General features: G+C 45.7%; 1 protein-coding gene and 2 non-coding genes across 5 annotated transcripts; all 3 read left to right on the top strand.

The window, feature by feature from the left end:
• Positions 1–378: 378 nt before the first annotated feature.
• RPL12 (ribosomal protein L12) lies at positions 379–27,510 on the top strand. 3 transcript variants are annotated; one of them, XM_029612420.1, is made up of 7 exons: positions 379–544; positions 11,248–11,321; positions 16,348–16,446; positions 19,721–19,802; positions 19,972–20,058; positions 25,531–25,643; positions 26,811–27,510. In XM_029612420.1, the coding sequence occupies exons 1-7, from the start codon at positions 508–510 to the stop codon at positions 26,814–26,816; spliced, it is 498 nt and encodes a 165-aa protein (XP_029468280.1). In that variant the 5' UTR covers positions 379–507; the 3' UTR covers positions 26,817–27,510. The 3 variants fall into 3 exon arrangements, with proteins under 3 accessions (XP_029468280.1, XP_029468278.1, XP_029468279.1); XM_029612418.1 differs by having other exon boundaries at positions 26,808–27,510; XM_029612419.1 differs by lacking the exon at positions 26,811–27,510 and adding an exon at positions 26,106–26,164.
• LOC115098425 lies at positions 10,524–10,652 on the top strand. Its single transcript, XR_003858513.1, has one exon. It is a non-coding gene; the product is annotated as a small nucleolar RNA SNORA65 (small nucleolar RNA).
• On the top strand, positions 17,112–17,241 carry LOC115098424. Its single transcript, XR_003858512.1, has one exon. It is a non-coding gene; the product is annotated as a small nucleolar RNA SNORA65 (small nucleolar RNA).
• Positions 27,511–27,888: the final 378 nt, after the last annotated feature.

The following is a 27,888-nucleotide window of genomic DNA, read 5'->3' as shown; positions in this document are numbered from 1 at the left end:
TGGTTGTACAGTATTTTAGTAGCATGTACCGTCCTATATTTTCCTTCTGAGGAAGAAAACATCCAGTCTTTCATTATTTCGGTACATGATCGTATTTTTTCTAATTATGTCTTAAAATTTCTTCTCATCTTGCATAAACTGGCATTTTGGCTTGCTGTGTTTTTAATAAGGATTAGTCTATTACAATATGGCTTTCACATATAGTCAGTCATAGACAAATGAGGAAATGTGTTTTGTTTTTATTAATTCGGAGTCACAAGGAACCATTTCAGGCTCACTTCAGCACACTTACTAAAGCTGTGGCCACAACTCTCTTCCCATTTCCTTTTGCCAGTAATTCTCGCGAGAATGACCGGGCTCCTACGTAATCATAAGACTTCCGTTCTCTCTTTCCTCTTGGTATCCTGGTAGAGGTGCAACTATTTTTTTCGGTCGTCCCGAATCTGGGTTCATCCGACACCGATACCGGTCCCAACCGAAGCAAGTCGATTTTAGCTCCCCGCGGAAATGCCTCCCAAGTTCGATCCCAACGAAATTAAAGTCGGTACGTGAGAGGGAGGAAGGAAATAAGCGAATAATGTTGGGCTGTAGTCGGCCATGCTGGGTGCCTGTGTTCATAAGTCCAGTTCCTTCGTCCTCCCAATACAGGCTGGATCCCGAGGTGTTCAGGCTACTAGTTGCTACATGGTGATCCGTTATTGATCCTCGGCATTTTTTTTCTTTTTTTGTTAGTAATTGCATTTATTGCTAATCGGACCACTGTTTGCCTAGTATGCTCTCTGTTTCCGAGGTCTATCCAAGGGTTAATCTTATGTGCACTAAAATGCTATTTTGTAATGGAAAAACATTTTTCAAATTATGGGGTTTCAAAGAAGGAGGCGCAGGTTGGGTATCACTGTAGCCTTACACGTGGTTCTTATGTAGCAGCTCTTCATGGAGACTCCGAATGCATTGAGATTTTTGTGTGGGTGTAATTACCTTCATGGCGGTTTCCAATTAGAAGTACAAACATTCTTCATCATAAATCACAGGTAGTGTATCACTGTAGCACAAAATATTTCCGAATCCGGTTATGTTCTGATACTTGTTTTACTTATGATCCTTTCCATTGAAAAGTAAAATCCGTGATGGTAGACTGCTTTGACAATGGTAACATGTTTATCTCTTGTATGGTTTATTCCCAAATACTAACAGAGTATGTTAATCAGATAACAATTTAGCATATTGAGGCGAGAGATACTTGTGTACAGCCTGAAGCTTAGATGTGTTGTAGCAACTGATTTTTTTCCCCTTGTGAAACACGACATTAAAATTCTGCTGGGAAATAACGATGATAGATAATATGCAAAAAGGATCATAGATCACTTAGTAACGTTGCCTTTTTAAACTGTGATACTATGACTTGAAGTGTAATTAGATTATAGTTTTAATGTAATGTGGGCAATGAAAGCATAGTTTTGAGTGCAATAGTATGTGTATTAAAAATATCAGGTGCTACCTGTGGTGGTGCAAGACAGAGTTGCTCCATCTGTATTAACTATTGGCCATAAAATTGAAATTTCTCTCTTTCAGGGATTACAGTTGGGCACATTTGAACAGATCTGTATATTTATGGATGATATTTTGTTTATTGTTAATCCTATTAAAGTGTTTTATTTTGAGCTGGCTTAAATTGTGCGTGCCAGCAGGCGATCTTCCCCGGCTTAGTGGCAAATAGCTGCTGTACTGGCAGTCTCCAGCCCCTCCCTGCCCCCAGGACCGCCCCTTGATAGAGGCCTGGCTCTTGTGCGTGTAAGGGTTACTTGTGGCTGGGCCTCTTCTAAAATGTGCACAGGGTGCGCAAGGCTGGGCTGCGCGCATAACAAGTTGGTTATGCACCTTGACCAGCAGATGGTGAAGGAGCAAACAGACTTCACAGTATATATACCCCCTACAGTGATAGCCTGCCAGTATTTTAAAGTAAAGGAGAAGTGAGGGAATAAATGGTCCCTCCCACAGTTGAGAATTCCTGAGGTGATTTACGTGGTCCCTCAGATGAGTGCCTCGGTCTGGTAGCTGGTTTTTCAGCTGGCGTGGACTTAGCTGCTTAAGCAGTTGGAAGGCAGCAGATGCAGGAAGCCAAGTGTGGTACATGCCCTCTTCTCCCCCCACCCCCCCCCAGAGACCGGCACTGTACTCAGCTGGGTAAGCCTGAGCTTCGGTAAGTGTTTTTTTGTTTTTTTAAAGATTATACGGAGTCTTAGATTTTTTGTTGTGTAGGGCTTTCTTCCTTCTCCATGCATCGGCGTTCATCCCGCTCTGTGGAGGGCGGGGGACTTGAGCAGCTTCCTTAGGCTAGGTCCCACTTTGAGGCTTTTCGTTGCACGCCGCTTAGTAGGCCACAATGGTATTTCACCTGATTTCTACAGGATTGACAGTCCCATCATGATCATCTAGCTGTGTGTCCAGTTCTTGGATGCACAGTTGGGCCTTGTAGTCTGTGTATCCACGTTAAGTGCCGCCTTGGTGGCTGCATGTTTACCTCTGTGCGCAATTTGTACTGTGTGCTTCAGTTTTTTTGTGATGCTTATTTTTGCGTATCTAGATATGATGCCTAAGTGTTGAACACACAATTTTGTACGCTTAGGTTGAGCATGCATTAAAAAAAAAAAAGACACCTGCCTCTTGGCTGCTGCTCAGTGCATTGTCGGCCATAATAGTGCCTGTGTCTCGGAAGGCTTAGCGTCCTTCTTGCATTACTTGTCATATTCTGGGCATCTCAGCCAGGAGTGCCTGCTAATTTGTACCCGTGCTTTTTGGAGGATTAGGGAGACTTGTCTTCCTCTGCTTTCACTAAGCCTGGTTCTTCCCAGCTGGCTGTGGGTCTGGGTAAAGAAGACTCAGGTGGAGTGCCTGATTTTGGAACTCCCTTAACTGGTTCCTCAGCAGGAGACAGTAGCTCAGTGAGTATTATTTCGGTACCTTCTGATCTGGATGCTTCTACTTTTTCATGGGTAGAATTTTTTTTTTTTCCAGGGATTGCAATCCTTCCTTCAGGTGCAGTCCTGTCCAATGCTCCCACAGCAGAGCTGCAGATAGACATCTTATCTGGACCTTCTGTTAAGCGCCAGGACCTCCAGATCGAGATTCAGATGGCGTAGATAATGGTGTCAATCCTGACTCTCTCAAGACAGCAAAATTCTCCCCAGATTAGGACCGTATAGAACTATGTTATGGTTCTTTCATAAAGATGTACTGCCAGCTTTGATTTTCCCAGACCTTGAAAATGCTTTGAGTTCCTGGGGTGGATTCAATGTTTGGGCCAAAGAGAGATCTGTGATGAAAGTCATTCAAGAATTGATTGCTCTTGAGTGAGGTGCCCCAAAAGCTAATTTCAAAGGGATCCGGTTTTAGAAGGCCTATAACCTCTGGATGTAGGGGTAAGAGAGTACTTATGTTTTCCGAAGGTAGATGCACTTGTGTGTGCAGTCTCCAAGTGGTCCACTATGCCCGTGGAAGGCAGAATGGACTTGAAGGAAGCTCATGATAAAAAGATTGAGACTATCCTTTAAGCATTTGAAGCAGTGGCAGTGTCCTTGCAGATCACTTGTTGTGCCTTGGTGGCTTGCTCTTGTTTCTCTCCCAGGAGGTTGATGTCCCTGGAGTAAATTCCAGGGCAGTTATGGAACCAGCTGCTGCCTTCTTGGCAGAAGTGGGCTATGATCTGGTTCATACTTGGCCGCTACTAACAAAGTCACCCCACTGGCTAAGCGTCAGTTATGGTTGAGATATTGGTCGGCCGGCCGATATAGCCTCACCAAGTTTCTCTTTAACGACTTGCTTTTGTTTGGAGCGAGTTGGAGAAACTGGCCAGTAAGTGAGGCAAATCTCTGGTTCTTGTTTGCTGGAGGATAAGAAGCAGGAGCAGCATTCCTTTAATATGAGAGGCCATGCTAGTGGAGCCAAGCGTTTTCGACGCCCATAGAGGAGTGATCTTTCAGAGGACTCAACCCTTCGATAGGTCTCGGGGCTTTCATCCCTGACAACCCAGAAGAGGTGTAGGCTTGGGTAGTGGGAAGTCCCTGAGCCTCTCAATGAATGTTTGCCGACCCACCCCCAGGAAAAGGAGAGGGGGATCTCGCTCGTGCTCTCGTAGGTCGAAATCACATCTGATCAGTGGGTCCTGGAGGTGATACGAGAAGGCTATGCAATGGAGTCTCCCTGCCATTCCCCGATGAAGATGCAGGCAGTGTAGGGGTACACTGGTGAGGCTCCTCAATCTGAGGGCTGTGTTCCCAGTGCCCAAGTCTCAAGGAAATTTGGGGCAATATTCCATTGATTTTGTTGTGCCATAAGGAGGGCTCTTTTTGTCCCTTCCTGGATCTCAAAGGCGTCAACCGTTCTCTGCGAGTGAAGCATTTTTGCATGGAATTTTTGCGCATGGTGTTAATGGCTGTGCAGTCGGGGGAATTTCTAACCTCTTTTGGATCTGTCTGAGATGTATCTCCACATTCCTATCTGATTGGAACACAAATGCTTCCTGTGGTTTGCAGTCCTAGGATGCTGCTTTCAGTTTCAGGCACTGTCCTTTAGTCTGGCCACTGCTCCCCGAACCTTTTCCAAGGGAATGGTAGTTGTTGCGGCAGAGTTGAGAAGGGTGGAACCCTAGTACGCCCATATTTGGACATCTGGCTGATTTGCGCCAGGTCACTGGAAGAGAGCCGCCTGGTGACTCGCAAGGTGATTTCCCTGTTGCGGTAGTTCGGCTGGGTATTGAACCTGGCCAAAAGCAGTCGTCAGCCTGCTCAGTTGTTGGAATACCTCCAGGGTTCGCTTCATCTCTAAGCTGGGCAAGGATTTCCTGCTGGAAGCTCAAATTCAAAAGCTGCTGGTGCAGCTCCTTCTGTTGAACACACTGTGCCCAACCATGTGGTCTTACCTGCGGGTACTTGGTTTAATGGCGGTGACCCTGACCATGGTGCCATGGGCAAGGGCGCATATGCATCCTCTGAAGCACTCCGTGCTGTCTCAGTGGAACCTGCAGTCTCACAACTATTCGATTCGGCTCCACTTGCTGATGGTCTCCTCCCAGCTGAAGTGATGGTTGCTGGTGGATCATCTAGAGAAGGGAGACTCCCTAACCCCACTGGACTGGCTATTGCTGATGACTGACAGACGTGAGTCTCCTTGGTTGGGGAGCTGATAGTGCAAGGATGCTGGAATACAGAAGAGTCTCTGGAACATCACTCAAGCTGGAAGCCAGGGTGGTCCGCTTGGCATGTTTATGGTTCAGCAACACAGTGGTTATGGCAGAAATGCATCTCCAGAGGATCTCAGCCTTGCACATAGCAGGAAGAGATAATGCAAGGACAGACCTCTAAGCAAAGAGAGTGGATCCAGGAGATTGGGCATTGTCAGACAAGGCATATCAGCTGATTCTGGATCGCCAGGGTCTTCCATTCCTAGACCTCCTGGCAACTTTGTGCAATGTGAAAGTTCTGCGATTTCTTCAACTGCAAGAGAAATCAAAGTCCTTGGATCGATGCCCTAGTGCAGGAGTGCCAGAAGGCAAGTTACTGTATGCCTTTTCTTCATGGCCTGTGTTGGGCAGATTGACTCAGATTCATCACCACAGAGGGATGGTGCTCCTAGTAGCTCCAGGCTGACCCGGGAGACCATGGTATGCAGATGTGCGGAGTCTCCTGGTGGACTTGCCTCTTTGACTTCCCAGCACACATGATCCTGTTGCAGCAAGGACCTGTCGTTCATGAAGATAAGACTCACTTTTGACTTGCCTGTACGGTCCTTGAAAGGGCTGGCTTGCTGACATAAGGATACTCTGTGGCAGGGATTTTCACTTTACTGAGAGCTAGAAAGTTCTCCACTTCCTTAGCCTATGTGTGGGTTTGGAGAGTGTTTGAGGCCTGATGTGAGGATCCGAGGTACTCTTTCTTCCTTGGTCAAAAATCCGCTCATTTTGGAATTTTTTGCAGGATTGCTTGAATAAAGGATTAGCTTGTGTTTCCTTAAAGGTGCAAGAGGGCCATTCTTGCCTGTTTCGGGGGACAGGTTAAATGGTGGTTCCTTGTCTGTTCTCCTGTTGTGGCTGTTTTCTGAAAGAAGTGAACCATCTTAGTCCTCTAACCGTTTCCGGTGCCCCTTTGGAGTCTTAATTGGTAATAGTTTTTTTGGCAGGCCCTGCATTTAGACCACTACGTACCCTGTCCTTGAAAACAGTGTTCCTCGTTACAGTTGCTCTGCGTGTAGTGTTTCCAAATTCCAGGTCTTGTCTTGCCGTCAGCCATTCCTTCATATGACTCCAGGAGCAGTACCGCTGTGTACTGTTCACCTTTGGTAAAATGGAAGGGTCACTGAATTTCACTTGAATCGGTCCATCTCTGCCATGTCTGGATAGAGATGCAGAGAAGTATCATCTGTTGCAACCCTTGGATGTCAAGACACATTAGGTATCTGGAGGTTTCTAAGCCTTTTCTTTAGGACAGTCAGATGAATCCAGCTTCTCTCCCTTGGTTGCCGAATGATTGTATTATGGTCCTCCTCCATGGTTACAAGTTACAGGGATTACTGGTAAGTGTTCGTCCAGTCCCTAGACTAATGTTTATACATTCTTGTCTGTGCTCAGTGTTGACTGTTGGCTGTGTATTGAAATAGTTATCTGTTTTTAATCAAGTTTTTATGCTAGTCTCTCCACAGTTGCTTTGAAGAAAATACTGGCAGGCTGATGTCACTGCAGGGGTATATATACTGTGACATCAGTTTGCTCCGTCTCCACTTGCTGGTAGAGGTGCATAACCTGCTTGTTCTGGATTCATGACTGTCCTAAAGAAAAGGAAATTATCAGCTAAGTAGTAATTTCTCATGATTCCTTTGCAAGTGTCTGTGTAGGTTGAATATTTCCTATTTAATAGATACCTTTCAGAGGCAGTTTCAACCTTGGATGGAATTACCTCTTGTCCCCTGTTTGCACAAGGTGCCTTGTTTTAAAATGGCTTCCTAAACTTTTAAATAAGATTCAGATGGTGCCATGTTGGATCACTCGTAAGGATGAGTTAAGGCTGAAATTTTTGATCTCTGGATTTTTATAGTTGGCTAAATCAAGGAGAATTAGCTATTGGACTTCAGTGGCAGATGGGGGGGTATGATGGATAGAATCTCCCAGACCTGAGATTCTATAATGTTGCGGGACAGATGTGATGTGAATGTAAATGGTTAGGAGGATCTTATACATTTTGCACTGGGGGGTGGGTTTCCAGCCACTTGCAGGCCGATGCAATACAGACACGCAAAAAACATGCATTCAAACTGGATGCATTGTTTAACATGTGCACATTCCCCTCTTCTGGGCACTTGATGCAATAGGCAAGTTAGAGGTTACCTAAGGGTTTTCAAAGGTTTATTGAAATAGCTGTTGCTCTAAGATATTTTAGCTATTGAATTAAGTCTCTGACCCCCTCCTGCGGGACTATGGTACATTTTAATATTGGGATTAATTTGGAACTTTTAGATGAGCATAAACCATTGGCTAGATAACCCCCCAGCAAGCTTGGGAAAGCTCTTATGCATGCATCCCAGTACAGTTAAAGAAGATTTGTAATGCATTTTGTGTGTTTTGAATGTACGGATATGGATGTGTTGTCTTGTATCTGTATATGACTGTGATTTGTTACAGCTATAGGTCTTTATCAAAATAGGATGAGATGCATGGTGGCCAAACTTCTTGTATCTGTTCTTAATGTTCAATTTTTTGTTTGGTTTTTTTGTTTTGTTTTCTGTGTGAGATCACAATTTAAAAAATATTTTATTCCGTGCTAAAACGAATGCACCTTATTGTAGACATTTTGAGAGCCAAACATGTACACATTTGTGGCTGAGAAATTTTTTTTTTTTCTTTCTGGGTCCCATAATTTCCTCCTGTTTACCATAGTGTGTGTGTTTATTGCTTTGGAATAAAGATTCATACCTCCTATGACAACACTCCTGTTCCCAGGGCTTAATTTGTAGGGGAACGGCCTGGAGCAGAGTTCCAGCACTTTAAGACTGAGGCAGAGCAGCTGGGGTGTTCTGCTCCAGACCCTCCCCTTCAGGCAGCCTGCAGGAAAAAGTAGGAGAGGGGTTAAGCTGAAGTGGAGAGAACAGCCACTCTGCTCTCTAATGGGCCGATACATTAAAAATGTGGGAGAGCGGGCAAGCGCCCGCTCTCCCAGCGCGCACACAAACCACTCTCCTGTGCGCGCGATTCAATATTTTAATTTTATTAAAATTAGGCCGGGCGGTAAAAAGAGGCGGCGGCTGTCAGCGGGTTTGACAGCCGACGCTCAATTTTGCCTGCGTCTGTTCTCGAGCCTGCTGACAGCCATGGGTTCAGAAGCCGGCAAAATTGAGCGTCCGGTTTTCCAGCCGTGGGCCCATTTAAAATTTTTTATTTATTTTTTTTTTTTTTTTTACTTAAACTTTCGGGACCTTTGACTTAATATCGCCATGATATTAACAAAGGGTGCACAGAAAAGCAGTTTTTACTGCTTTTCTGTGCACTTTCCCGGTGCCCGGAGAAATTAGCGCCTACCTTTTGGGTAGGCGCTAATTTCTGAAAGCAAAATGTGCGGCTTGGCTGCACATTTTGCTTTCTGAATCACACGGGAATACCTAATAGGGCCATCAACATGCATTTGCATGTTGCGGGCGCTATTAGGTTCGAGGGGGCTGGACGTGCATTTTGGACGCGCTGTTACCCCTTACTGAATAAGGGGTAAAGCTAGCGCATCCAAATGCCGGCTAACAGTGTGTTAATTCAGCCCCTTTTTTTGTATCTGTTACCAAGGCTTAATTTCTACTGGAACAACATGGAATGGTGTCCTGTTTTTTTTTTTTGGTTTTTTTTTTCCCGCCAGGGACTCGTGCAAGCAGAGTAGAGCTGGTAGTGTAAATCAGTTCCATTTTCCCTGCAGAAACAGAGCAGAACCTATGGTGGCATGTATCTTTTCTGGCTCCCCAGAGGAAGCAAGGCAGAGTGTGTTGGAGCTGCTTACCATGAGATGGGGCAGCCACATGGCCTTGATTTTTTTATGCAATTTCCTGGCACAGTTGAAGAGGCCCTGAGGAGTAATGGCCAAGGTCAAAAAGACACAAGTTGCCTGTCAGCCCCATTGCTTCTGCCACTATTGGGTGTGTATTCTTCCTGGCTAAGTTGCTACTTAACATGTTGGCTTCCAGGCCCTGCTTATTCTGCAGTTGGTGACCTATACTAGTGTAGGGGGAATGGGCAAGAATGAGGGAGGGAATGGTGGGTATGGGAGAGTGAATAAAGGAATTGGAGAAAATCAGAATGAGGGTGGAAGAAGGGCATAAAAGTATGGAGGGGGGGGAGTGAATGAGGAAATTGGAAGTGTAAGTGAGCGAGGGGAGGTGGCTAGATCTGTGAAGTGAGAGTGAGGGGAACAGGATCTGTGAGAAAGGAGTAAGAAATGCATAGGTTAGAGAAAATGAATGAGGGGAATAGAGAGGGGGAGGGTGTGTGGTGGGGGGGAGAGGAAGAAAGTGAATGAGAAGAAAAGATGGTACTGCTCCCTTACATCTCCCCCCAAGGAAGCAAACAGGATGCACTTTTGAATTCCCAATCCTCCTTCACCCTGTCTAAGGAGAGCAGGTGGTGCATGCCAGTCTGCCCCCACCCGGATAGAGGATAGCCAGCTGAGTTCACCAAAAAGAAGGGGCCTGTGCCTTACTGGCCAAGGAGGGAGAGGAGCAGGGTTGCTGGAGAGGATAACTTTTTGTGCCGGAAAGCGAAATATAAAAATCTAAAATAAAACTTACCAGAAAGGGGTAATTAGTGTCTATTGGGGTGGGGATGGTTCAAGAATCTGATTGGTATTCAGGTTATTGAAACAGAGAGCTGTCAGGCATGTTATAGTTGAAGTCAGAATGAAAGTGAAAAATGAAGTAATGAGGCCTTCCTCCGCAGACAGGGTGGTGGGTAGATGAAATGGTTTCCTGAGGGAGGTGTTGAGAGCAAACATAATGGCAGACAAGCATGGAGAGGAGCTTTAATACTGCAGAAAGTGCATATAGGAGATGGGCAGGAAGGGAAAGTGAGCAAATAAGCTTCTCTCTTCTTTCTATGGAGTATTGAACATATAGGGATCTATCTGCCAAATTTACATGGTTTGTGGGGTTTGTTTTTTTTCTTACAAGCAAAATAAAAGTACTTAGCTGAGGAGATCTTGCCTGCCTGGATGTTGTGGCTGGGACAATTTAAAGCAACATCCCCTAACACGGCTGCTGCAAAGTATTCTATCTCTGTCTTTCTCAGTCATGTCTAACTTGGAAGTGTGAAATTGTTTTCCTTTTTTTCTGAAATCTGACTGCATGTGCCATTGGAGAGCTGTTGGTTGTGTAGCAGTTCTGGTGATTGGCACTCTTCCTTCCCTGAGAATCAAGAAAACTGCTGCTTTTGTTGCATTTATCTTATGGTATTACTTTAGGGGTGTGTATGAATAAGTATGTAAAGTGGTGTCAGTTGGAAGCCACCCGCCACTATGCCTATCTGATTAGTGATTGGTAGAGTCCAGTGGTGAGCTGAGAACAAAGTCCTCCTTAGGAAACAGGGCTGGTCTTTATGCTGTGAACAGTCCTGTGCCGAAAGGTTGGGGATATGCTTACCTACTACAAACCTTGCAGAGTGCTCGCTGCTGTGGAGTTGTTTGCTAGCATTACATGAATGCGTGTGTTAGAATTGTGAGTGCATAAAAGACCATACAGCTTATGTAGCCTGCCCATCCACAACGGTAGTTCCCTGTACGTACCTGGATCAGTCAGACTGCTGGGTTTTGCCTCCCTTCCAGCAGGTAGACAGAGAGAAACTTGTAAGGCACCCCCTCTTAACCTGGTGTACTAACTTGTACAGAGCAGCAATTAGAATCCTAAACAGTGTGGGATAATAGTATTGGGTGAGGCTGAGGGGCATATCTGGCAGGACCATGGATAAAACCTCTAAATATGGGGAGGGCATGCTAACAAATGGTGGAAGCCACTACTGTAACAGGTTTTGGGCATAGTGGGGAGGTCAGCTAAAAGATGTGGTGAGAAATAGGCTGTTTGGGTCTTTATCTGCCACTTATGTTACTCTGTTCTGTCTCCCAGGTTCAGCTCATTTCACTTAGATGAGAAATTAAATGACAATAGTATTGGTATTGACTGATGCATTTAATAATCTCTAATGATGTAAAACCTTAAGTCTGTTTTCTTTTGTAGTGTACCTGAGATGCACTGGTGGTGAAGTTGGTGCCACATCTGCTCTGGCTCCCAAGATTGGACCCCTGGGTTTGGTATGTATTGTGTACAGTGAAATACAGTCCTTGAATGAAATGGTTGTTTTCCCAAGCATGTTTTGTTAAAAAAATAAATGGGTAACCTAAGTCCAGCCTGGTGACTAGCTGGCTGTGCTGGTAAATGGAAAACCTGGGTCCAGTTCTGGTCTGGCATGCCTGTCCTCAGATGGGCTAGAGCTGGACTTGCTCTTGAAGTGGGAGTTGTGTGTGTGTGCCCACCATAGGTAGCTAAATAACTCTAAAATAATTGCCTTTGCTTTTGGCCTCTGTGTGGGGATGGGAAAGGGCACTACATAACTTCACTAGTACCAGTGAAGGGGAATTGCCAGTGCTGACAAAACATTACATTTCCAGAGAGAATGGAGAATTCCAGTTGAAAAAGCATCTCATTTTACTCCATCTCACCTCCTGTTGGGCCTCTGTAGAAGCAGTACAGACAGCAAAATGGATGAGGTCCATAGTCTGGATAAGTTTAACATTGAAGGTATATTTAATAGTGTAGCTGCAGTATTGAATATAGCCAGCTAAAAGTTAGCCGGCTAAGTCATCCAGCTAACTCTGAATGTCAGAGTTAGCCGGTTAAATTAGCCAACTATCTCAACTCCTCTTGGAATGCCCCAACTTATCTGGTTAAATTCTAGCCTCCTAACTTCTGAGTTGGCTGACTAAATGCTTTTGAATATGGACCTCCATGTTTTTAGTACTGTCTTCTCCCTAACCCTGTTTAAAGTGTGCTACAAGGTGAAGAACAGTCCTGGAAACACACACTCTGCTGCTGACCTGGCCAGGATGGGCCACTGCCAGCTGCAGGGCTGCTCTTCAGTAAGTAGTGGGAGTGAGGCTGCTGGTTGCATATGCCTCTGCTCTGCAGTGCCCTGAGGTGAGGCAGAAGTGCCACGACGGAGTACTGAATAACTGCTCATCTGGCATCAGTTGTAGGCAATTGGGACATGGGGCTTCATGGTTTCAGCTGGGTGTTGTACCTCATAAGCACCACTTAGCATGCTCGTGCCTTTGCAGGCTACTTTAAGAATGAACTAACATTTGGGGGAAAAAATATACAGTACTGGAAAGAGGAAAGAGCAGTATCTTCTATTTCATCCTGCTATGCTAAACCAGTCCTTACAAGTTATGTCTACCTACCAGCAGAAGGAGGCAGAGCGACTTTATTTTATTTTTTATTTTTTATTACATCATCACCACCACTGCTTAGAGGTCTGCAGCCGAGAAAGATCCAGTATTTTCCTCCAGCTGATAGGACTCCCTGGTGGTGCAGCAGTGACACAGGCATAGAGCCAGGCCACTAGTTTGTCTAGCAGTGCGAGCCTATTTAGGGAGTTTTCAGTCTCGGAGGGGACTAGGTAGAGTCTGGTGGAGGTGGGATCTCTCCTTTAAAAAAAAACCAAAAACAAAAACAAAAATGAGAGAAAAGGGAGATAATTTGTTTTATTATCTAGTATTCTGCTGTCCCCCTCACACCTTTACAGCTACTTCAAGGTTTCCCTGGAAACAAAAAAAAAAGTCCAGGAACAAGCTGCAATCTTGCTTAAGCCCTGCACCTGGGGCAGAAGAGAGACTGGCTGAGCAAGTGACCTGCTCCTGTCAAGTGTTTAAGTGCTGGTGGGTGATGCATGTGTTCTTTTGCCTCTGCTGTTTAGGGCCTCCTGGAGGGGTCTGCACGTGACAACTACAAACACAGCAGCAGCAGTCCTTGCACTGCTCTTTCTGTGGGGCTTCTCTGGCCTGTTTGTTTTGCATCGGAGAGATCACTGGTGGGGGGAGTATTACGAATCAGCCATTCCAACAGCCACAGGGCTGAGCTCCTCGGGGAAAGCCCAGGGGCCTTTGTTTCCAGTGGTGAGTGCAAGAAGCTCATCTGAGCAGGGGGGGTGGTGTCCCTATCCTCCCCGAACTGGCTGATTCTCAAGACAGATGAGTCTCTGGGGCTGGGGAGCTCACTGTCAAGAGCTTGACAGCCCAGGAACATTGGACAGAAATAGACCCTCTGGAACATCAATCACCTGGAAGCCCTGGCAGTCAGATTGGCATGTTTACAGTTCAGCCACAGACTCTGGGGTCAAGTGGTCCGCGTGATGTCGGGCAACGCAATGTCTGTAGCCTACATTAATCACAGGGAGGAACCAAGAGCCAGCAGTTGCCACAGGAGATAGACCTCCTTATGGAGTGGGCGGAAGTACCTCCACAGATCTCAGCCTTCCACATTGCAGGAAAAGACAATGTCAGAGCAGACTTTCTAAGCAGGGAGAGTGGGGGTTGTCGACCAAAACATTTCAACGGGTGATAGATCGCTGGGGCCTCCCATCAGTTGACCTGCTGGCTTCATCTCACAATGCAAAGATTCCTCTATTCTTCAGTCACGGAAGAGATCTGTTGTCCCTGGGAATCAACAGTCTTTCGTCCAGATCTGGCAGGAAGACTGGTTGCTATATGCCTTCCCTCCATGGCCCTTACTGTGCAGGGTCATTCGCAGAACCGATTTTTCCACGGGAGACTAATCCTACTAGTATCTCCAGATTGGCCCAGGCATCCGTGGAATGCGGACATGCAGAGACTCCTGGTGGAGACCCCCCCTGTGTCTCCCACCGCACAAGGACCTGTTGCAGCAGAGACTGGACCTTCATGAGGATCCAACTCTTTTTTTTTTTTTCTATCTTTAAAGGGCTTGCCTGATGAGAGGATATTCTACGGCAGTAATGTCACCTTACTCCTCGCTTGGAAATTCTCCATGTCCCTAGCGTATGTGTAGGTCTGGAGAGTATTTGAGGCGAAGAATGCGGTGTCCCCCCTCAGATGGTCAAAATCCCTCTTATTCTGAAACTTTTGCAGGATGGCTTGAATGAAGGTTGGCCCTTAACTCCTTTAAGGTGCAGGTAGCAGCTCTTTCCTGTTTCAGGGGTGAGGTGAGTGGGTCTCCCTGTCGGCTCATCCTGACATAAATGGTTTTCTGAAGGGAGTGAAGCACTTTAGACCTCCCTTACAGTGGCCGGTTCCCTTGGGGAATCTTTATTTAGTACTGGATTTTTTGGCAAATCCTTTTGACTGCTGTGCAGTCTTTCCTTGCATTTATTGTCTTTGGAAACTGTGTTCCTGGTGGCTATATACTCAGCATGTCGCATCTCTGAACTGCAGGCATTGTTGTGCCAGGAGCCATTCCTCCAGGGGCCTTACGGCTATGTACAGTTCCATCCTTCTTGCCCAAGGTAGTATCAGTATTTCATTTGAATCAGTCCATTTCGTGGCCATCCCTAGATAAACTCAAGGATATGGAGGAATATAGTCTCAGCCATCATTTGGATGTCAAGACTCCTAGTGTGGTATCTGGAAGTCTCAGAACATGTCCGAAAGATGGACCGCCTGTTTGTCCTTCATGGTGGAAGGAAGCAGGGCAAAGCAGCTTCACAGGCTACCATAGCTCGCTGGATTTAGGAGATGGTCACAGGAGCCTATGTGGAGGCTGGAAAGCCTTCTCAGATTCCTGACCCGCAATGTGAGCCATTGACTAGTTGCAGAATCCGCTTGACCCAAGAAAAAGGTCAGTCACCTTTAACACACTGACTTCTGGTGCCGCTTTGTCTGTTTACATAGTATTGTCCATCTTTGCTTCCATGTTATAACAGCTTTCCCCAAACAAGGCAGAGAGTGTCACTGGGCAATCTGACCTAATTTAAAGTCTGTTGATGGAGCGGATAGCTACCAACTGAGACAACAGGCTCTGATCCACTTTGACCAGACAAGAAGCTACACACCCTGACAGACTTGCATCTGTCAAGACTAAAATCTAAAAGGGGTTCAACAGCCTGCGCCATTGTAAAAAGTTGCTGAGGGATTGTCCACCAATGAAGACCATGCCTCACTGACACAAGTAAAGGAAGCTAGACCTCACCAGAGAGAAACTGAAAAGGTCTCATGTCATCTCTGGCCTATGGAACGAGAGGCTGCCATAGAACCAAGACGCTGAAAACAATTTCAGGCTCTCGGGCCTGGTAGAATACCCAATTTCTGTACCTGTAGGAGCATCAAGTCTACTCTCTCCACATTGAGACATATGCAACCCAAGAAGGAGTTGAAAAATGTTCCCAGAAATTCTAACAGAGGAAAAACTCGCTTTTTACCCAAGTAGACCACTCAACTCAAGCCTACTAAGACTTTGGACTGCTCTTTGGACTCTTGAAATCCTTCCTGGAAGGACTTGGCTCTGATCAACCAAGTAACCAGATAATAAACCATGTCATTAAACAATTGTGTAACTGTTGCTAACCTAAATGGAAGCAACCGGAACTGGAAATGTTCCTGTAGGATACAAAATATAAGGTGCTTTAGATCCTCTTGTCAGGTGGGGATATGAAAATAAGCCTCTGACAAAACAAAAACAAAGTCTGCTGCACCACTTCTAAGAAGTGGTGATGATGTCACAAGAAAAATAAATGTGCTCTGTCTCTATCTGCTGGAAGGGGGAAATGCATAAGTAAGGACTGGACTGGTGTAACAAAATTCATGGAAAGAAAATTTAACAGGTGAAAATGTATCTCTTCCAGGGAGAGGTTCCCTTGAAATCTCATTATAGGTGAAGTGTCATTATGACTCTTTTATTTATGGTTGGATTATATTTCATTTCAGGCTGCATTTTGTGCTTTTGATAAGTTTAAAGTGAAAAAAAAAAAGAGCAATGCCTGTTCTGATTTGAGAAATAAATTCTGCCGGTAAATGTCGGGTTTTTTTGTTTTGGGTTTTTTTTTGTATTTGTAGCATCTTTGCACTGTTTCTGTGTATCTACAATTGATATCATGAACAACCACATAAATTAGTGAGTCAATTTAATTAAAGCTATGCAGACAGTCAGTACTCATGGTTATTGCACCTTAAACTGTTCAGTATTCCACAGTCCCATTGAGCTCTTCCGTGCCACACAGCAGTGCTGACCTGTTCCCACTGTGCAATGTACTATTTGAAGGTTTAGCTGAGACAATTGTACTAGTTTTGATTTGAAAACCTTTGTTTGCAGTCTCCCAAAAAGGTCGGTGATGATATTGCTAAGGCGACTGGTGACTGGAAGGGACTGAGGATCACCGTAAAACTCACTATCCAGAACCGGCAGGCTCAGGTACAGTCTTGCATCCTATGCGCCTGCAGTCTTGTGCCACACTTGAGTTTTGGCGCCTGTTGTATTTAAATGCAGATATAAGTTTAATAGTTTTCCTGGATTCTGTTGCTTCCTCTTTTGGTCTTCCTTGGCTTCCTTTTTTCATTAACTTAAATCTTCTTTCTGGGCCAGCCCCGTGGCTAAGTTACAAGCATTACCAAGCGGAAGACTTGGGATTGATTCTCAGGTGTGACTTCTCCTTCTGTCCAGTACGACTGGTGAGCTGCAGAGGCAATATTTAAAGCCCTGCATAAGGTGTCAGAGTGGAAAGAGTCCCTGCCATTGTACAAAGGTAACACCCTAATGGCAGGTCTTAAGGCTCATGATTGCAGGCTTCCAGAGAGAGTATTCGTGCATGGCGCCAGCCAAGGATTCATGCTGCAGTGGCTGGTCTAAGTGAGTTGGGGCAGGCATGTAAAATATGGGCGAAACACCTGGTGATTGCAATAAAAAGCTTATGGTGCCCTAGCCCAACAGGCTAGTTCTGGTTCAAATGGCAGCTCAAAGGAACAGGACCAAAAAAAAAAAATCAGAATTGGAGGGGAGGGAGGGGTAGATTTCTTAATGACAAACTGCCAGTTGGATTATTGTAAAAGCCTTTTGCCAGTACTGTTTGTTACTAGCTACCCGCCACTGTGCCTGTCTGATAAGTGATTGGTATAGTCCAGTGGTAAGCTGAGAGCAAACCCCTCCTTAGGAAACAGGGCTGGTCTTTATGCTGTGAGCAATCCTGTGCCGAAAGGTTTGGGGATATGCTAAACTTAAACTTACTCGGTAAACTAGACTTTGTTTTCTATAGTTGTAGCAAATGAACTTCCTTTTTAACATTTTAATAAAAGAATCTATAGAAAATGAACATCTCATTTCCATTAACCAGTTTTAGCCATTTTTTTTTCTAAGATAACTGGATATGAATAACTGCTGGAATTCTGCACATGTGCACTCTGTGGGCTAATAGGTGTCACTAAATTGTGCAGTAGCTGCCATTTTCCCCCACACAGGCTGTGAAGGGTTAAGTATATCGTATCCCTTGCTGAGCCAGGAATTAGAACCCAAGTCATCTGTAGTGTGGCGCATGGCATGGATACTTGAGCCATCATGCCCACCTCTTTGACAAGTCTTCTAATCCACACTAATAAATCTGAGATGAAGTTCTCATTGCATCTATAGTTGGGCCGGGAAGACAAGGAAATAGCTGAAAAACTAAAAGAATTATTTATCTCTGTCTTTACTGAGGAAGATGTTGGGTCACACCCACACTGGAAACATTTTTTTGATGGTGATGACTCTGAAAGACTAGATGGAATCACTGAAACTAGAGGATATAATAACTGACAGACTAAAGAATGACAAATCACTTGGACTGCATGGTATTCAGCCCAGATTTCTGAAGGAACTAAAAAACTAAATTGCAGGCCTCTTTCTGGTGATTGCAACCTAACCTTTTAAAACAGCCACGGTACCAGAAGACTGGGGGGGGGGGGGGGTGGACAAACGTGTGCCAGTTTTTAAAAAGGGCTCTAGTCATCTGGAAAACTATAGACCAGTGAGTAACTTCAGTTCCAGGCAAAATGTTTAAAATTTTTCTTAAAAACAAAATTGCTGACCATGTAAATAGACATGGTTTAATGGGGGAGAGTCAACATGGCTTTTGCAAAGCAGTTTATTAGATTTAAATTTTTTATTTTTTTTTTGAGTAAATATGCAAACAAAGGTGAATGGGTTGATATAGTGTATTAAGACAGACTCTTCAGGAAATTTGTACGGTCATGGAATTGGAGGCTGTAGGTTCCTAACTGAGGATAGGCCTACATGGTAAGCTTTCTGAATGTAGAAAGGTCATGAGAGTGCCCCAGGGGTCTATACTGGGACCTGTGCTAATTATCATATTCATACATTATCTGGAGAAAGGCACAAGGAGTGAGGTGACCAAATTTGCAGATGAGACACAATTGTTTCAAGTCATTAAAACAGCAGCATCTTCTGAAACATGGCAGGATTTTGAGACTGGGCTTCTAAAAGCAGATGCAATTTAATGTGGACAAGTGGAAAATAATGTAAATAGGGAAAAATAATCCCAAATACAAGTACATGATTTCTGTTCTGGGAGTTGCCACCCAGCAAAAGGACCTCTTGAGTCCTTGTGGCTAAAACTTTGAAATCTTCTGCTCCAGTGTTCAGCTGTGGTCAAAAAGGCAAATAAAATGTTAAGAATTATTTGGAAAGGAATAGAGGACAAAACTGAGTGCCCTTGTATAGTTCCCTGGTATTGCCCCATCTCAAAAAAAGACATAGCAGACATGGGAAAAAGTACAGAGAATAGTAACAAAAAACAATAAAGGGGGTGGGAAGAGCTCCATTTATGGAGAGAGGTTAAACAGATTAGGGCTTTTTAACTTGGAAAAGGTGACTGAGGGGGGATATGTTTGAAATTTTATAAAATCATAAGTGAAGTGGAATGGGTAAATAGGGAACGATGATTCCCTGTACGTATCCGGATCAGTCCAGACTCTTGGGTTTATTCATCCCTGCCAGCAGATGGAGACAGAGAAATGCCTCGCTGCAATTTACAAGTTGTAGGAAGCATTTATTTATTTCGTTCAGTGAACAATCCGGCTATGGAATCTGTTGCTGGAGGCTGTATTCAAAGCAACTAAAATATTGGAGTTCAAAAGGGGATTGAACAGGTTCCTCAAGGAAAAATCCCTAACCAGTTAGCCAGGTAGATGTGGGAAAGCTGGCCCTTATCCCTGGGAGTGAAAGATAAGAAACAAATCAACTGTTGGGGACCTGAGTTGGCCACGATTGGAGCAGAATGCTGGGCTCTAGGGGCTTGGGCTGATCCAGCATGGCACGTCTTATATTAGCTATGTTTAATAGCTAAACCAACAGAGTATGTATCTTAAGGGGAAAAAACCTACAATTTATTTAAATCCCATGATCGTGATTGTTCAGCCAAGTGAACTTAAATTCAACCTTCCTGAGTGCTGTGTATTAAGACAACGTGCTCTTTTTCCCGTAATCGGTACTTATTCACGGGATCAAGTAAAACTTACTTTTACTGAGCTTGTCTGTAGGACCTTCTCTGCAAAGGCATGGCTGGGAGTGTTGTGCTTTGAGATTTTGGAGGCATTGGCACAAGGAAGCGGGGTGTTGCACCCTCTCCTCTGTAAGGCTCTAGCTTATGGGATATCTGACACCTGGTTTTGTTAATGTGGCTTTCCTATCTTTATAGATTGAAGTGGTTCCGTCGGCCTCTGCTCTCATCATCAAAGCCCTGAAGGAGCCTCCGCGTGATAGAAAGAAGCAGAAGAACAGTAAGTATCCTAGTCCAGGCAACAGGGAATTTTTTGGTTATTTTTGATAATTGTAAGGAACCAAATTGGAAGGTTGAGGAAGCCTGGTGTAGTGAGTAAACTTTTTTTTTTTTTTTTTTTTAAAGTTAAATGGAATGCCAGCTAACTGGTTTTTCTGATTTGTTTCCAGTTAAACACAGTGGTAATGTCAGCATGGATGAGATTATCAACATTGCTCGCCAGATGAGACACAGGTCCCTAGCTAGGGAGCTCTCCGGTAAGCACACAAGCTTTCCTTTAACTGGAGTAGTCCTCACCATGGGGGAAATGGGAAATTCACAAACAGGGGAACATTGTCAACACAAAAATAGATAAGTGGATATGGTATCTCAAGATTTTTTCATAGTGATTTAACTAAATATCTGCAGACACTGTAAGTATATTAATATATCAAACTTTTACAAAAGGAAGTGGTCATCATAAGGACACACAGAGAATGAATTTAATACTGTTATAGGTTGTGATTATCATATGCCCTGAGTTTTTTTTTTTTTTTTTCTTATGTATCAGCAGTGAACTTTTTACTAGCGTGTAGCCAGATGGACACAGGACCAGTGGGTTATGTGCTTCTCTGCTAGCAATGGGAGACTGAGTCAGATTTTAAAGCTGACATCACACTAGATGTACCCCTGCAGTGACCTCCGCTCCTCAGTATCTCTCAATCTCCCTAGCAGATGACACTATCCCCTCCTAGCACGGTACTAGCGAGATTACAAAAAAAAAAAAATAAAAGAAGCATTTTAATTTAAGGTTTAGCCCCATTCTCCTGTGGTGATACGTTTAAGGTTTATTTGTGCTTATATACCGTTGTCTCGGCATAGCCTTCACAGCGGTTAACATAGCAATAAAACACAATAAAAGAAAATTACAAACAATAATAATAATAGAAGGTAAAATTTAACAAGTAGGAATAAAAGATACGTAAGGGTCCCTCCCCTAGTTGAGAATTCCTGAGGTGATTTCCGATCCCTCAGAGGTGTGCCTTGGTCCAGCAGCCAGTTCCCGGCGTGGACTTAGCCGCTGCAGTGGGTGCAGAGCATGGCAGTGAAGGCTGAAGGGCCCCCCCCCCCCCCCGGCAGCTGGAAACCATCTCTGCACTCTGCCAATAAGTAAAAAAAATCTTCAATCCAGAGAAGAAGGGCTCCAGCGAGTCTCCTGCTCGGCGCGCAGTACAGACTCCATTCTTGATTCCGGCGAGGTGAAAAGGGGGCTCCGAACAGGCTAAGCTCGGTGACCCTCGGCGGTGCCATCTTGTACGCAGTGGGCTGCTGCGCCATTTTCCCCCCTTTGGCCGTCGGTACGCGCAGGTCAGGCCAGCCTCTTGGGCACACAATGGGTACTTTTACAAGTATCCAGGCGCATTATCTGTGCGCGCCAGGCACCAAACACAGAGGCGATGGCCCCAGCAGCAAAGAAGCTCAGACAACACTCCTTTTGCGTGGCCTGCCACATCAGGGCAGCACAGCCCAACCTGGAGTCCTGTCTGTCAACACTGAGGAAAGCCCAGGGAGGACTAGATTCTCAAAAATTCCAAGTCTGTTCTATCCCAGTTGGAAGACGGTTCGGCTATGACTGTATCCGACAGCTCCCTGGAACTGAGCAATTCCGAGATGGTGTCCTCACCGTGAATGGGCACTTCAGTAACCCCTACTCTGGCTCCCCAAGAGATAAACATGGACCCAGGGGGCCTTCTCTTGGTTGGAATTTTTCCAGGGTCTACAAGCCTTCGTTCAGGCGCAGTCAGCCCTTGCCACGACCCGGGTGGATCCCCAGCCGAGGGCTCCCGATCTGTCCGGGGGTCTCAAGTCATGCCTCACTTCACGAGTATCCCTGACAGGGACCCAGACACAACAGATGAGGGCTCACTGGAGGAAGGAAAAATCCCTCCAGGCCTGGAACCATACAGAACCATGCTTCGCTTCTTTCACAGGGATGAATTGCCAGCCCTTGTCTCACAGACTCTGAGGATTCCAGGCACAGACCCTATGGCGGAACCCCATCCTGGCGTCCCTTCGTAAGGCCTTTTTTCTGTTTCCCAATGCTGGAAGCCATCCAGGAACTAATTGACCTGGAATGGGATGCCCTGGAGGCGAACTTTAAAGGAGGGTGGGCCTTGTACCCTCTGGAACCCACGACCAAGGAACACCTGCGTTTCCCGAAAGTGGACGCCTTGGTCTGTGCCGTCTGGAAGCGAACAACCATCCCTGTTGAGGGAGGGGGCATCATTGAAGGATGCTGAAGATAGACTATTAGAATCCATCCTTAAGCAAGCCTTCGACACGACAGCAATAACACTACAAATCACTTCCAGCTGCGCCCTGGTGTCTCTCCCTCTCCCCCCTCTAAATATGGGGCATTATTCCATCTATGTTATCGTGGCCAGGAAGGACTGGCAACTGCCCCCAAAACACAACACTCTCAGTCCTTAAGAGTACCTGGGGACCCGGTTCGACACCAAGCAGAACAAGGTCTCCCCACCCCCACCCCCTGAGGAGGAGGAAACTGATGGACCAACTACGCCGATTGATGACCAGGATGCACCCCAAGGAATGGGGTTCACATGCAGCCACTCCAATACTTTTTACTGTCCCAAGATTACTAGATTCGTCTCCACCTACCAACTGAGGTATACTCTCGGCTCCAGTGGTGGCTGCGGGAAAACCACCTAAGCAGAGGCATAAGCCTATCCCCACCAAACTGGCTCGTACTCACCACAGACGCGAGCCTCTGAGGGTGGGGAGCCCATTGCCAGGAGCTGACGGACCAAGGAAAAGGCAAAATGGAACATAAACCGCCTGGAAGTGCGAGCGGTCAGACTAGCGTGCCTGCAGTTCAGCTATAGGCTCCAAGGGCAAGCGATTCGAGTGATGTCGGACAACGCAACAATGTTTGCCTACATCAACTGCCAGGGAGGAACTGGGAGCCAGCAGGTGTCTCTGGATATAGATCCCCCTCACGGAATGGGCAGAGGTAAACCTACAAGGGATCTCTGCCTCCCACATCACAGGATAAAACACCTCAGCGGACTTTCTCAGTAGGGAAAGCCAGGTCCTGGGGAGTGGGCACTGTTGACCAGAGGTTTCTTTTTTTTTTTTTTGCAATTGGTATTTTATTGAAAGTTGAAAACATGAACATTAAGCAAACATATTAACAGGAATACAGCTTAAAGAAGAATACAACTCAGAGTACAAAGAGCAATGAAATATCCGCTGCCAAAACCAGCAGACATGTTGCACTCTAAATGAGCTAAGTAAGGTTTTATTTTTTCAGCTCCAACCCCCCTCCCCCCCCCCCCCCCCCCCCTTTCCAGGTACATACACAGGATCAACATGTTAAGCAAAAAGAGGACTGTATTGGCTGCAATAAAGAGGTATAAAAACGAAATAAACTGTGTCAGATTTTTTTTTGTCCACCTTCAGAAGTGTGTCTGTAGATCATCCTACCCTTAAGTACTTGGCTAAGGTATCCCAACGCTATTAGGCCATCCCCGGAGTAGGACCCTTCTGAGTAAGTAGCCATTGGGTCAGAGGGTGCCATATAGCTTGAAAGGGTTTCAAAGTATCATTTTTTACCGCAGTGAGGTACGACAAATGATACTGGCTATGTAACCTGTGCAGGACCTCTGCCCTGGATGGGATGTCCGGAGATTTCCACACCTTAGCTAAGGTAGCTCGAGCAGCAATATATACTTGTGTAAGGAATTTATGAGTATGCTTAGGATTGACCAGAGGTTTCTAGATGTTAGTAGATCGCTGGGGTTCTCCGGCCATGGACCTACTGGCCACATCTCACAATGCCAAAGCCCCCCCAGTTCTTCAGCTGCAGGTGAGAGCAGCACTCCCAAGGGATCGACCCCATCATCCAAACCTGACTAGAGGAGGACGTACTGTATGCATCCTGCCCCGCCCCCTACTGGGCAAGATCCTCTGCAAGATAGAACACCACAGAGGGCTAGTCCTACTAGTGGCTCCAGATTGGTCCAGATGCCCGTGCTACGCAGACATGCAAAGACTCCTAGCGGGGATCCCTCTGTACCCCCCCCCACAGAGGGACCTTCTCCAGCAGGGCCCCATCCTTCACGAAGATCCGTCTGTTCTCTCTTAAGGTCTGGCCTTTGCGAGGACTCACCTGAAGAAGTACAGTTACTCAAAGGCCGTGATCGCCACCTTGCTCTGCGCACGGAGGTTCTTGACATCCCTGGCATACATACGGATCTGGAGAATATTCGAAGCCTGGTGCAAGGACAGCAGGATGCCCCTATGAACGGCAAGATCCCCATGATTCTGGAATTGCTACAGGAAAGTTTGCTACCCTCAAGGTTCAGGTAGCAACCCTCTTCTGCTTCAGAGCCAAAGTAAATGAAGATGGTCAGTCTGTCTACACTCCCGGACTTGGCCTGTTTCCTAAAAGGGGTTAAGCAACTCAGACCACCCCTAAAGTGGCCGGTCCCCCTATGGTATTGGACTTTCTAGCAGGGCCTTCCTTCAGGCCAGTGCGCAGTCTGTCACTACGCCTTTTAACGCTAAAGATGGTCTTCTTGGTTGCAGTATGCTCGGCCTGTCTCATCTCAGAGCTACAGGCACTATCCTGTCGGGATCCATTCCTCTGCTTTACTCCAGGAACGATACAGCTTCGCACCAAAAGTGGTCTCGGTGTTTCATTTGAATCAATCCATCTCCCTGCCATCACCGGAGGGACATAAGGACGCCAGTCTTTGCCATCTAAATGTCAGCAGACTCCTACTATACCTAGAGCAATCTGAACCAGTGTGCAAAACAGATCGCTTATGATCTTCACAGCGGGAAGAAACAAGGTGAAGTGGCCTCATGAGCGACTATAGCTCGCTGGATCAAGGAAGTAATCAAGGCAGCGTATATAGAGGCAGGGAAGTCTTTACCTCTGCAGGTTAAGGCTCATTCTACTAGGGCCCAGGCAGTATCCGACATCTACTGAGCTGCGACATGGTCTTCTCTACACAACTTCTCCAGGTTCTACCACCTTGATGTCCAGGCTCGAAAAGATGCAGCCTTCGCAAGGGCAGTGCTTAGTGGGCCACGGGCAGCCATCTGCCCCATCCAAGAGTAGCTTTTGTACGTCCCACTAGTCCTGAGTCCATCTGGCTACACATTAGGAAATGGAGAAATTACTTAACTGATTTCGTTTTCCTTAGTGTAGACAGATGGTCTCAGCATGCTGCCCAGGAGAAGAGCCAGGAAGGCAAACCTTGATGCTACACAAATACGGGTAGGCTGTTACCCTACCCCTAGTTCAGGACACCCACATGACAGGTGTCGGCATTGTATGAGTGGGGCACTGGTGGTCTCCAGTTTTTATCAAGTTTTTAATCAGTCTGTGGCTTTTCAAAGAGAATACTGAGGAGCTGAGGTCACTGCAGGGTTCTAGTGTGATTTCAGCTTTGAAATCTGACTCATTCTCCCATCTGCTAGCAGAGGAGCACGTAACCCACTGGTCCTCAGTCCATCTGTCTACACTATGGAAAACGAAATTATCAGGTAAGTAATTTCTCCATTGGTCAAACTGCCAGTCATATTCTGGAGAGGTGCTGGGGTGACAGGTCTTCTACAACACCTTGTGTCCAAAATAGAACTACTGTCTACCTGCTTTATGACTTTGTAGTATTTGTATACATCTTAACATGCTATTTTTTTGGGTTGGCCTTTTATTACAGGAACTATTAAAGAAATTCTGGGCACTGCTCAATCAGTTGGTTGTAATGTGGATGGCAGGCACCCTCATGATATAATCGATGACATTAACACTGGAGCTGTTGAATGTCCAGCTGTAAGTTTGTGGGTGGGGTTGTTCTTTCTTTGGTCAAAATAATCAAATCTGTGTTCATTCCTTTGAGCTTCCAGCTTTTTGGGGGGAAAAGGGCTGTGTTCTGGTGCCATAAGCCTTTAGTTGCAGCTACCTGGCAATTTTTAGCTTTACTCTTTTATGTCCCTTCTAGTCTAGTAATTACAGCAAAAGTGGTAGTAGCTATCCCCATTATTCAGTGAAGCTTCTTCAGGTGCTGTGAAGGCAGCTTCTGCAGGATCCCTATTCCCAGCTTACCTAGGCAATGGAAGGCCTAACCTGGAAGTTGAACCCAGGTCCCTTTGCATGATCATGCACAGCACTGCTGCTGAGCTGGCCCCAATTCTCTCTAATATATTAGTTTTATATAGTTTTAAGTCTGGATTGAATTTGCAGTGTTATACTTGTGGGTTTTTTCACTGATTTTATTTTTTTTTCTATCCTCAGAGTTAAGACTACATCAAAGAAGAAATTAAAATTTTAATTAAAGTTCTAGTGAAAATCAAGTTGTCTGTTTTCTTCTTGGTCACAAAAATTGACTATTTCACTGTATTGTGTTGGTAAAACAGCACTCTCTGTATTGCAGCAAATGTTTGGTCAAACTCACCCTTATTGGAGTAGAAATGAGGAAACTAAAGCAGGAACAAAGTCATACCAGCTGTGGTGCTGCTGCTATCTTTCCTTTATACTAGCTGGTTTCAATAGAGTAGCTCCTGGGCGTTTTTGGCCTCAGGTCAGGCATTCTGAGGGCCTGGGCAGTTAAACCAGAGATTTGCAGTACTTTTTAACTGTTTCCTTCCTGGAACATGGAACCCAGGCTTGCTTTGGAGCCATTTTTGGGTTTTTTTTCCCACGGGTTCCACACTAGTGCTCGGCCTGACCGATTTTTGTCCTGCTGGAAACCCCAGGGCAGCAGTGGGAGAATATCTGCCATGTGTGAAAGTGCCCTGGTGAAGGTCTGTAGGGCCTCTGGCCTGGTTTTAGAGTTGAATGCTCGCTCTCCTGAGCTGCGGGCGGGGTCAGAAAGCCTAAGAGCAGGCCTGGGGCACAAGCAGGAACAAAAACTAAACCCCCAGGATTGGAGGTTACCCAGGAGAAGGAAGCTAAGGAAGTGTTGTTGTGTCTCTTCCCCCCCCTTCTTTTCTGCAGCAGTGGTAGAACCGGGCCAGGGCGACCCGAAGGCCCCAACTTCGGATTCCAGTAGCGATGATGTGGGACCCAGAGGATTCTCCCCAGAGTTTGTGCTACTTAATGCATGAGGCCTTCTGGCTAGGAAGGCTGCAAAGAGGAGGTCTCAGGACTACGCTGGTGGCTCTGCCAAGCATCTAAAGACTCAGTTTCTGCCTTCTCTGGGCCCTTGGGCAGCCATGCCCCAGGGTGACTCAGATGCCAGCGGGGATGATCTGTTTTTGCTGGATGCCCTTGGAGAGGATGTGATGACCCTTGCGTGGTCCAGCTGTTTAAGCAGGAGGAATTGCATCCCCTTATTCCCCAGGTGCTGGAGGAACTGGGGCTCAAACTGTCATAGGAGGATTCGGACAGTGAAGGGGTCAACTGGTCCTGGATGGGCTGTGGGGACACCCCTCAGCCTTCCCAATTCCTGAAAACCTGACTGGCTGGTGAGCCCCCAGGACAGGGTTGGGGACCACTGTTCTAGAGCCTTCATTTTTCTTGGGTGGTGTTTATCGTTTTGAGTTATTTGAATGTCTTGTCTCCCCTATCTCACAGACAATGCCATGTCAATAGTCCAACAAGCACAGAGCGTAGTGCTGTTCCTTTATTTAAAACATTTATATTCCACACCCTCCAAAAAATCAATGCAGTTAATATTAAAATGTACATGAAACACAAACAGGTGGTGTTTTCAATTGCTTTATCCTAGTTCAGGCTAGTGCCTTTAGAGTAGAAACACAAACAATGGCAGAAAAAGGCCCATGTAGTCTGCCCCTTTGTCCAATTCAGGTAGCACTACTGTGAAGCAAAAGATCTGAGCACAATTCATAGCATACTTAATTCCTGAGGGAAAGAAAAAAAGATGTGTTCTAAATATCAAAATCAAAGAACATATAGAAAAACATAGCTTAATGGAACAAAGTCAGCATGACTTTACCCAAGGAAAATCTTCACTTTTTTGAAGGCGCTAGCAAACAGATAGAGGTGAACCAGTAGCTGTGGTATATTTGGATTTTCAGAAGGTGTTTGACAAAGTTCCTCATGAGCGGCTTTAGGA

The sequence above is a fragment of the Rhinatrema bivittatum genome, chromosome 8 (genome assembly GCF_901001135.1).
Source record: "Rhinatrema bivittatum chromosome 8, aRhiBiv1.1, whole genome shotgun sequence".
In the NCBI taxonomy this organism is placed as follows: Eukaryota; Metazoa; Chordata; class Amphibia; order Gymnophiona; family Rhinatrematidae; genus Rhinatrema; species Rhinatrema bivittatum.
This window is presented reverse-complemented; position numbering and strand designations above follow the sequence as displayed.